The sequence below is a fragment of the Euphorbia lathyris genome, chromosome 5 (genome assembly GCF_963576675.1).
Source record: "Euphorbia lathyris chromosome 5, ddEupLath1.1, whole genome shotgun sequence".
Taxonomy (NCBI): domain Eukaryota; kingdom Viridiplantae; phylum Streptophyta; class Magnoliopsida; order Malpighiales; family Euphorbiaceae; genus Euphorbia; species Euphorbia lathyris.
In genome coordinates, this window is record NC_088914.1 from 24197865 (window position 1) to 24210146 (window position 12282).

Here is a 12282-nt window from a genome sequence, read left to right on the forward strand (position 1 = left end):
ATCATATATCAGATTAGTTTGGGTTATTCTTCCGAATTTCTGAATTAGCTAAGTAAGACTATAACTAATCCCTAATTAATGAATAACCTTATCTCAGCGGCTAAGATTCAATCCGCTAACAACATTATGGAATAGAAGCACTTAATCTAAGCCAACCGATTCTCATCGATATCGATTCAGAAACCTAATTAATTATGCACTTGATATGATAAAATTGAACCTTAACGTAGTAATAACACTTGGACGCATTTCAATTTGTCAATCTAATTATCTTCAAATACTATCTAAGGTTCGATTTTATATTATTAATTCATACTTGCTTTGATTCAACTAAATAATGATTCGTTGATTCTCTAGTTTAACCAAATAGTCGTATGTCAATTTAGTCAATGAATAATCAGTTGTTATCATTCAAATGTAAACTAACAATTGGGATGAAATCCCTAAGCACAGTGAATAAATAAAGGGTAAATTCAAAAAAAAAATCATGTGGTTTCATGGGTTTAAAAAAAACTCATGTGGTTTGTTTTTATTAAAAAAAAGACGGTGTTATATGCCGTTACACAAATTGCAGAAAATGCCTTAACACAGTTAGATTTGATGACGTGGCAAAGGGTAAAATGGAAAAAACCAATTTTTTTTATTTTTTTATTTTTCTTTCTCTCTCTCTCTCTTCCTTCTCTCTCCTTATTCTTCCATGGTTCCATTCCTCCTCCTCTCTTCTTCTTCTTCTTCTTCTGTTACACTTCTTCTTATTCTTCTTTCTTCGGTTCAGGTTCAGGTTTCTTCTCTTCGGCAGCCTTCTTCTCCTCGTCAGACGATGGTTTTGGTATCGGAGAAATGAGCTCAACCTGTCTATGGCTTTTCCTTTGAACTCTGCCTAAAACCTTCAGTGGATCCGCCTTCTCTCCCTTCACAACTACCTTACTGGTTTTGCAATCAATGATTACATCCTCAACACCTGTTATATTATTAAAGTACAGATTAAAGAAAGAATTAGGGGGGAAAGAAGAGATTAATTAATTTGACACAAACGTTCAAATCCTTTAACCACACAGCAACAACAAACATAAAATCAGAAAGTTGCGGTGTTTGAGTGGCCTGTCGATTATATTCTACAGCATCGATGATACTGATTCCTAAATAAAATCAAAATCGGTACCAGGATACTAGTGTGAGCGTTGGAAATTAGTATTATGCACATCTTCAACGAATTACTCATTGAACCCAATGTGTTTTGATATTTTGAAATCAACCCAGTAAAATTTCATAATTTGCAACAGAATCTCTCACATCGAAAACGTCCCACACTGCTCCGGCCATTTGAGGTTTCAGAAGAATTCTCAATTTTTAAAAATGAGGCAACACAAAATTAAGGAAAAAAAAGCAACAAATAGAATCCAAAATTGGGGATTTACAAGCTTCTCCGATGGGAGATTGAGGCGGAAGCATACACATTTTCTTTTCTGTTTTTGTTTTTGGAATATGCAAAATTTGCAATGGAAAAGAAGAAGGAGAAGAAGTAGAAGAAGATAGAAGAAGAAAATGCACAGGAAGAGAGAAGAAGAAGAAGAAAATGGTGGCCCCATGATTTTTTATCTATTTTAATTTTCTTTTTGTTATTTTTATATTTTTTATTTTTATTCGGACCATTTTACCCTTTTCCACGTCATCAAATCTATGTAAAAACAAACCACATGGGTTTTTTTTTAAATCCATGAAACCACATGGGTTTTTTTGGAATTTACCCATAAATAAATGATATGAATAAAGAAGAAAGACAAAAGTAAAACGATCTCACAATACTTGAAGAATCCTGCCTTTGAATTAACCCTTAACCGAAATTGAAGGTTTAGCTACGAATAGCCATAAAAGAATACATGGTTTCTGTTGTAAAGAGAGAAAATAAATGATGACTGAAAATATAACCTAAAAGAAGATCTGACTACTGCAAAACGTAAATTCTGATGTTTTTGTAGAAAAAACATCATTTCCTAAAAGTTAGCTAACAAAAATAGTTTGTTAAGCACAATCAGAATCTTTTTTTTTCTAATCTATCATATCTCCTAATTTCGTGCATGATTAGTCATCTATAAATGTACAGGTTCATTCTTTGATAGAATAGGAGAAGAGTCTTTATCAATTCAGAAATCTGCCGTTCCGAATCCTTAGTCTTGGGCAAGACTAACTCTACCTTCGTTTCAGCTCCAAATTCCCTTCTAGTCCAAATCTACTTCAAGTTAGATCCAATTCTGCTCCTTTTAATCACTTGAGTCTTGTGGAGATAAAATATACCAAAACAAGCAATAACACCTAAAATAATAACTAAATAACCTAGTACTAAGTGGCCATTTCATCGTTGAATTAGACACTTATCAACAACAAACATCAATATGCAAACTGTCATCACGTTAATCAAGACGCCAATTTCCAATAAATTTTTTGACATTTTTATTTAATAAGTTGTCATTCAATGGTCATCTAGTTGACAGGAATAATAAATATGATGTCATCGGAATATGAATAAGATGATGGTGTACCAATATGCTGATATCATGTGAGATTATTTCAGATGATAGAAGACAACCATTATCGGAAGTATCATCGGACGACAGTGAGTCCCGTGACAGTTTCAAATGAGTTGCCAACCTACCCTCTCCTCAAGTTCTGGTGCATAATTTCCTTGCTTTCATTTCATCTTGTATTTTTTTTTTTTCACGATTTGTTTGACTTTTCATATTAAAAATGAGAGTTTTGGATATATATAGATTCAATTAGCAGCAACATACTTTCAATATCCAATAAAGAAATTACACCATTATTCAAGAAAAAACAAACAAAGAAATTTGAGTTCAAGCACCAAGTTTTCACAATCAAACTCATCAAATTCAAACTTAGAAATGTAGCCCAGAGCCACTGAACTTCCGGCGAGTAATTTCATCAATCCTTTCTGCCATTTCCGTCGTTAAATAGTTTTTCCAATCTCCAACTTTACCTTTCCTGAAAAAGGCTTCATTTCCAATCGTCAATAAATCATTTCTTCCCCTCGAACTCTTATTCACATCTAAATTACTCAATTTCTCAAAACTACACAACTCCACAATCTTTTCCACCATTCCATGTTTCTCTTCGTCTTCAGAGAAACCACATCCCATAAAATCAGCCATCTTTTCCACATAAAAGCAAGTATCATTCTTCAGTTCTTCATATTTCAAAAACAACACTCTCTCAGGAAACTCCAAACTTGCATTCCAATACCCCAAAACTTGATCCCAAAAAGGCCCACAATTCGAAACTCCATTGCAGAATTTCTCATAAACCTCCTCGAAAGGTATGATCTCAGCATCGCCATGCTTAGATGTGAAAATATATTTTGAAACAAGAACATCCTTTGGATCCCTGCACAAATAAATGATTTTGCAATCGGAATTCAGAACTGATTTCGGCAAGGAATGGAAAGGAGTATGAGTGGAAAGTAATGGAATTTTGGGGTCTCTTCTTTCCCCAAAAACATAAATGAATTCTACAAAAGGCACGATTTCATGTGGAAGTTTAGAGAGTAAAGGGGAATCTTGATCGGAATCTCCATTGATATACTGTGTTCTTGTTTGAATCGCGAAAGCCAAGGCCTTGAGCCAGGTTGTGCCGGATTTTGGAGCGGTGACGAGAAAAATATCAGTGGGTTGAGGTATGAATTTTTGCTGGAACTGAATTATACCTTTTAGGGCAAAATTGTAGTACCAAAATTGTTGGTATTTGTACAGATTTACTGAAACTTTCCAGCCTGGTTCTTGGGGAAGGTTTGAGATGTTGATTTCTTCATCGTCTCCGGTGGAAATAGGAGCGCCGTTGCTGAGATCGGTTGAAGATGGTTCCATGATCCGGGCTTGGTTGATGTAGACTTCGTTTGAGCAAATTAATGGGCATAGACCATGTTTATAAATTAAAAGTTTAGCAATTTAATATGTAAACGTGGAAGGATGTTGTCTAATAATTAATTGGCAATTTTGATCTACTTGTGTTAAGATATCCAAAAATATCCTAAAATGTCTTTTTCCAAGGTTTATTTTCTAGAAGTTGACCCAAAAATTTGGTGAAAAGGAAATAAACAAATAGTTTTGATCAAGTGAGATACTTAATGGATAAACTTTGAATAAATGTTTGATTAACCTCGTATAATATGTTGAGAAGCTTTCAATTTGTTTAAAATGTTTCGATAGTTTTTAATTTACTTAAAATATAGTCAATTGATTATTCGGTGTAAAGAAATAAGTTGTATGTAAAAGATATATTGTACACGTTGAGTCAAACGAACAAAATCGGGGTATGAAGTTCTAATATCATAGAATGCATTGTTTTACTCTTGAATACGTAAGAACTTCATTTGTTGTTGTTGTTTACTGTTACAGTTTGCTATTTTCTGTTTAAAAAAACTGCTTTTTCAAAAAATAGAGACTCTCTGCTTTTGTAAAATTTACTTTTCAGGTGTAAAATGCAAATAGAAAATTTCTAACCAAATACCTAAAACTCTCAATTTTGAAGTGAAAATACAAATAGGATAATGAAAATAAGCAACCAACCCCTTTAGTACAAAAAAAAAAATTAAGGAATAAAACCTTACATAAGTCAGGGTTGTGCCTATCACATGATTCATAAAGGTGAAAAAAGGACTACAAAGAGCAAAATAAACCATTGAACAATAGATGAAACATATACTTCTTCAAAGTCTAAATTTACAGAAAAACATCTGTTATCTCATCTTCAGCATTTAAATTATTCTGAATCTTCGAATCTGAGTCCAATCATGTAGATGCAGTGATCTACATATAAGATCTACCGTTTCTGCTCTTGCTAAAACATAAAATATTAAAATGAAAAGATAATAAACAACAGATGCAATTCAAGCGGAATAAGAAATTTGGTGAAATATATGCAATTCAACTACAATAAACTTAAGGAACAAAGAAGAAGAAAAATAAAACAACAGAATTGTGCAAGGAGGAAAAAGGACGATAGTCTTCCTTCTTGCTCCTCAAATAGAAAACAGCAATTCGAAAAAAAAAATCCAATCAACAGAAAGATTAATTGAAAAAATTATGAAAATTGAAGAGAAAAATAAAAGAAACCGTTGAAGAAATTTTTTTGAGAGAGCAGAAAACTGTTAGCCATTTTTTACCACATCACTTTTAATTTATGAATCTAATTCATATTTTTTTTATCTTAGTTATTATATTTTGAAAAACACATTATAAAATCAATATATTTTGTCAAGATTAATTTTTTAGTCTTTCTGTTTATTTTTTTTAGATTTTTAACCGGATATATCTTAGCTTTTAGGACAATCATATAGTACAAGACAAAATAACTATGTTACTCTATTATTTTCTGTCTATCTGTTTATGCCAAATATAACGGTTAAAAATCTAAAAAAATAGATAAAATAACCAAAGAGTTAATATTGACAAAAGATAGAAACCTTATAATATGTTTTTCAAAATATGGGATTAAACAGTGTGGTTAAAAAGTATGGGACTAATAAACTATTTAACAATATATATGTGGTTGCATTTAAAAGAACTTTTTCTTTGTTATATGTTGTTGGCAAAAACATTTTATTAAAATACATTAATATATTTGAACAATATAAATACATTAATTATTGGGATAAGCTCCAAATTATGGGTAAACTATGTATCACTCTTAAACTACAATACTAATAATATTATGGCCCCCTTAACTTTTATTTGTAGAGATAAAAGTCCTTAAATTTACACCAGTGTAATATAAAAGACTCAGTTTAGTCATTTTCTTTGTTATTCAAGTTCACTCAAATGAAGCTTGAAGGAGGTTTCCTTGAACATCTGGGCTGTTGATGCCAACTGGGAGCCATTTCTTAAATGGGCTTATTTTGAAGTCTGGGCCCAGAAGGATGTTTTCCGGGCAGAAACCCAACAATATCTACATGGATATTCGTAACTAATTATAAAATTACAATTAAATCGGGAGAAATTACTGGGAGTAATCCGGCCAATAAAAATCGTTTTGAATATCACTGTATTGATGTGTTTGGTAAAAAGAAAATATATAGGTACATATGTCCTGAATTATAATAATAATAATAATAAAACTTCAAGAACAAGTTCCTTTTGCATATATATAAGTAATGTCCTAATAAGTTGAAAAAATATATAAAATATTTTCTTCTCACAGTGCAGGAATATTTATGATTGTCTTACTCTTTCTTCTGTGTAGTTTTGGAAATCACAAAACACGAAATCTGTCTTAAAAATATTAGATGTGATTAAACAAAAAAACAAAATGAACATGGAAAAATATATGAACAATAAAAGTGGAAATTAAAGAACAAAGCTAGACAAATCTGAAGGTTATATTAGCAGTCTCCTTAAGACAAATTTCGTCTCTATTGACTATCGTCTTCCAAGATAAAACAGATTACGCAAGCGAACTCTTATCGTAAAGCATAAAATTTCAAAGAGTATTTTTATTTGTTTATTCTCTAGTCTTTGAATTTTGACAGTTTCATTCTATATAAATAGAAGTCGAAAAAACATGTCCGTTCACGGACAAGGCTAAGTTTGACTCAAACGTTTTCGAAAAAATACAAATTTGTCCTTAACGTATGAAATGGTACAAACTGAACCTTAACATTTCCAAACAAGATCAATTTTATCCCTATTTAATGGAAAAATTGAACGGGCGCATTTAACAGTTATTTTACTGTCATATTGGTCATTCCAAATAAATTTGTCGATAAACTAAAGGAGTTTTGTACATTTTTTTTGTTATTTGTAACTATAATAGCAATACAGTAAGCATTTCAGACACTTTGACAAAAAATGTAAGTGTTTTTTTTTATAAAAATTGCATACATCATTTTATAGATACGAGAACATCAAGTACAACAAGAAAAGTAAGGAATAAAACCTTACATAAGCATAGGATATGCCTATTACAAAATCCATAAAGGTAAAAAAACGACTACAACGAGCAAAATAAATCATTAAAGATACAGATAAATATAATTGATGTATTATTTTATGATTCTTTTGTAGCAGTTGTTTGGTTTAAATGGAGGTGTTTTTTTTCAACTTGAATGGTTAAACTTGTTTGAAATAATCAACATATTTTTATATTTTTTTATGATTGAACTTAGGGTTAATACACAAATAATCCCCTAAATTTATCTAAATATTGCAACTGCCCCCCTCAACTTTCAATTGTAACAACTTATTCCTCAAACTTGTCCAATTGTAAAACATAACCCCAAATTGGGAATTTTTTTACCCCGTACTTGAAGCAACCATAAAAACGTTTTACCATATTCCTATCACGCCAAATATCTGATTATCACACTCCACGAGCATTGCAGATTTTGTATTTCACGTGTTTCTTCAATTGCAGTCCATGTCAGCAATTTGGGGTTATGTTTTACAATTTGACAAGTTTGAGGGGTTATGTTTTACAATTGGACAAGTTTGAGGGGTAAGTTGTTAGGGTAAATTTCATCAATGGTGTACAACTTTTGCCTCATTTCACACTTTGGTGTACAACCTTCATTTTGTCTCATTAATATGTACGACTTTATAGGTGACCTCCCACTTTAGTGTACAGTATGTGAAAATGACCGGTCAACGCCTGGTCAACGCGCCACCTCAATATTTTCCAAATCCTAAAAAATTAATTTCCTTTTTTACCCCTCTTCTTCTTCTTCATTATCCATTTCTGAATGTGAGCTGCTATTTACCGCAATATTTTTCCACCTACCGCACTTTTTTGACAATTTTTCCCTTCTCATAATTTAAACTCAAAAAATCAAAACTCTTAAATCCTCTCTAGCTTTTTGGATTTTCAAAAAACCCGACATAAAACGACATGCCGCCAAAGGCATGAGCGGGTAAAGGATTCATGAATGCTTCCGTAAGGTTTTTTTAAAAAAAATTACTCCGAAATCACGAGTTCCGCCTCCGAAACGGAGGCGGAATCCGTATGAATTTAGCCTAAATGGACGGGACGTGCCTTTTCCACCACGGGTGGAATGGACGAACTGCTCGTTCCAACCGTGGTGGAAATGGCACGCGCCGTTCGTTCCACCGTACGGTGGAACGAATGGCACTCCCGTTCCACCGTACGGTGGAACGAACGGCATGCTCGTTCCACCGTATGGTGGAACGGGAGCGTCATTCGTTCCACCGTACGGTGGAACGGTGCGCGCTGTCCGTTTAGGCCAAATCCATTTTTTAAAAAAATTCAAAAAGAGAGGAAAAAAAATTTTGGTTTTTGAAAAAAAATTATGAAAATGGCATAAATGTCAAAAGAACGCGGTAGGTGAAAAAAATATTACGGTAAATAGCATTACCCTTTCTGAATTTCTCTCTCCAACTCCCCTCTCTCTCTTCCTCTTCTTCTATTTGTTGAGTTCAAATTTCTTTCATTCTCTTCAAATGATTTCTTTCTTTCTCTCTCTTAAAACCAGATTATTTATTGACTAATGGTTTTCATTTCCAGTTTCTCATTCAATCTGAACTATGCCTCTCCTTTCCTTTCTCCATTAGCAGCGACTTCAAATTTGTTTTGGACTACAAATCTCTTCAGCAAAACAAAAATGGCATTTCAACCCTGCATTCAAGCCTGTAACAACTTTGATTCTTTTTCATTAAAAAGTAGTTTGAGTAAACTGGAATTTCAACCGGTCACTGGAATTTAAAACGGCATTTAGAATGTATACAAGATAATTAGCAGCGTAATCAAAACGTATGAAAAAGCGAAAGCAAAATGATGTCGGTTTGGATGGTTCTCAACTTCGTGCTGCAAACAGTGACGAGTTTGAAGATATTTAGTTTGCACAAAGAAACATCCATAGCTATTGTAGCTAGTCTTGAGATTATTCAACGTGGAAAATGTAATTTCTTCAGGTAATTAATTTATATTAATTAATTTGATTATGAAAATCACTTGTTGAAATTAGAACCAAGTTTTGATTTTGAATTTTGAATAATCTTAATGAACAGAATAGAGAATGAACATTTGAACAATGTGGGAAAATATCGCCCATTCAAATCAGTTCCACTACCTTTCAAGTATGATGAGGATGATGATAAAGATGAGTAGAAAGAATATTAGACTAGTTAATTAATATACATGAAAAATTATTTTCACAATAATTTTATCAAATAAAAAAAAATGAAAAAGAAGTGGTCTGGGTATATATTTAAGTTTTGGAGAAAGAAATAATTTGAAGAAAGAGAAAGAAAAAAATTTCAACCAAATAGAAGAGAAGAAGATGAAGAGAGAGGAATTAAGAAATGGGTAAGGAAGAAGATGGGTAAAAGAGACAAATAATTATTTAGGAGTTGAAAAATAATGAGTTGGCGCGTTGACCGGTCATTTTCACCTGCTGTACACTAAAGTGGGAGGTCATCTATAAGGTCGTACATATTAATGAGACAAAATGAAGGTTGTACACCAAAGTGTGAAATGAGGTAAAGGTTGTACACCATTGATGAAATTTACCCTAAGTTATTACAATTGAAAGTTGAGAGGGGCAGTTGCAATATTTAAATAAGTTTAGGGGGTTATTTGTGTATTACGCCTTCAACTTATTTACAAATGTTACTTCATTGATGGAAGGACATACCTTGATGATATGTCAAACTCATTGAAGCTTTCAAGCCACTACAAAAAAAAATGGGTCTATTACGACACTTTTTTAACGACATTTTTTAATATGTGTCTTGATATTTCTAAATTTAGCTACGTTTTGGTATTTGTGTCGGATTTTATATCACTTAACGACACTTTTTATTATTTGATGGTATTTTTAAAAAATTAAATACGCTTTTAAAAAATGCGTCGTTATTTTTTTTTATAGTTAAAGACAGTTTATAATTTGCATTGTGAGAAAGTGTCCATGATAGTTTCTTTTTTAATATATTTTTAATTGATTATTCCCGTAACTAAAAATTCAACCACACTTTTTAATTTTGTGTCATCTTTTTTAATTATTTAATGACACTTTGCATTTTTTTATTGGCATGTTTTAAAATTTAACTGTACAGTTAGAAAAAAAGCGTCAGAATTTATAGACAGTTTAGATTTTGCGATAATAAAAAAGTGTCCTTGTATTGTTTTAGTTGAAGACGCTTTCTAGTTTTGTCCTCATATTTAAAAATTCAACCACATTTTTTAATAATCACTTAACGGCGTTTTAAATTAATTACTAATAATAATACAAAATAAATACTATTTAAAAGGTAATAATAATAATAATAAATCTCGTTAAATATATATCATAAATATAAAAAGTCCTATTTATTTCTCTTTTTTGTATAGAAAATTTATTTATCATTTTTAATGACATATTTTATAGTTATGCTTTTTCTATATTTGTTTTCTGTAAAGACCCTCTTCTCTTTTTTATTTTAAATATAAATGAAAAATTACATAAAAAATAAGAAAAAGAAGAAGTAAACTATCATGATATATAACATGTGTGGGTTAAATCGTGTCCACTGTCTCTATAATCACCCCAATATTAACTAACCCAATTCTCTTCCATCTTCATGTATGCCGCCTCTTTCCATGATTTCGCCTCTTCTCCATTTGTATTTCACTATCTCTATCTGAATCTTACCTCCTCTAAATCCAATTCCTCTTTCAATTTCATTTCCATTTTTAAGAACTAAGGTGGGAGGCAAGAATCAAGATGCTTGTACAACAAATAAAAAGAATCAGGAACAGTCGAACGAATACAAAGGTTATCATTTTGGATGTACAACATCCTAGTCTTATGAGTTACTTTGTATATCTGTTTCGATTTTTTTTTATAGTCCAAGATATTGAAAGGCTTTGAGTTTTTTATTCTTTGAAGTTATTAGGAACACTGAACTGTCCGTTGGCTGATGCTGAGGCTGCTACGGAATGGGTACGTGTTTATCTCATTTTAGTCGTGTACTGAGTTCATTATTCCTCTATCTTGTATTGATTTTCTATGCCAAAATTCTTTCTTCAGAAAAAACGTCGAGAAAAGTATTTGACTAATGTTGCTATTGACAGGTTATAAATTAAAATATTAAATTTATGAGACCCGTTAGTTTATGAGTTTGAAAACGCATCGTCTTATATATTATTATTTAATTCTTTTAGCACTTTCATTTTGGTGTTTTTGAAGTGGAGTAGGAACCTTAATTTATCTCCGAGTCTGACTTTCAATTTTAGTTTTTAGACCACAGAAAAAAAATGTAACAATGATGTTGCTGAGGAAAAGGAAGAGAGAGCTGATCTTGACAGCTGAAGCTTCAGATTTTATTATTTGTACATTGACACTATATATTATTATTATTATTTTTTTTATCTTTGTAATAATTTTTTATGTGTATATTTTATTTTATTTTATTTTATTGAGTTTGAAGAGGTTTAATAAAATGTTATATTGTTCCATTAACATTTAGATGTTGTATAATTTTGTTCATGTATTTTTTTTTCTTTCCGTGTTCCATTTCAGATTTCTTTTTATATCTCTTCAAATACAAATTTTTCATAGTAATAATAATAACAACGACAATTTTTTTTTATTAAGCAAATTTCATTACATTTGGAATATAAGCATCTCTTATTGAAGTGTCTTAATTTTAGAGATTTTAAAAAATAGGTATAATTGTTATAATAGATTTTCATCTAGCTAAATGTAGACGACTGTATAACTTAATGTCGTGAATTTCGAGATGCTTTTAAATTAAAATATCGACGTGTTTAAGATGCCATAAATATTTCTTGAATCGAAAGAACGACATAACAAAAGTCATGTGTCGTCAATTTTGCAACGCTTTATTAAAATGTATTGGAATTTTTAAAAATTAAATATAAATAAATTGGAAAAAATTATGACGTTGAAAATATAAGCGTTGGTAGCATGACGACGTTTGTATGCGAAATGTCGTCAGATCTAATTTACCAACACAAGGTTTATGTGTCGTTAAATTTAACGACACGAGATTTAACGACAGTTGTGATGACACTTTAAAAAGCGTGGGTAAACATTTAGAGACGTTGAAAAGCGTCGTTAAGCCATAAATTTTAGCGTCGCAATAGACCATTTTTTTGTAGTGAGCATTAAAGAAGCACGAAGAGGGATTATATTATATTATATTTCCCCCTTTTTTTTCGAGGATGATGTTGAATCAACGTAAGCCATAGATTATGATCTTTGATTTTTAAATATTTATTTAGATATCATGTAAAGGTTTCACATTTTCTTATATTAAG

General features: G+C 31.2%; 1 protein-coding gene across 1 annotated transcript; it reads right to left on the reverse strand.

Annotated features, from left to right (window-relative positions):
• Positions 1 to 2759: 2759 nt before the first annotated feature.
• LOC136231147 (flavonol sulfotransferase-like) lies at positions 2760 to 3907 on the reverse strand. The gene has a single exon (XM_066020439.1). The coding sequence runs from the start codon at positions 3876 to 3878 to the stop codon at positions 2895 to 2897; it is 984 nt and encodes a 327-aa protein (XP_065876511.1). The 5' UTR covers positions 3879 to 3907; the 3' UTR covers positions 2760 to 2894.
• Between the last annotated feature and the right edge of the window lie 8375 nt (positions 3908 to 12282).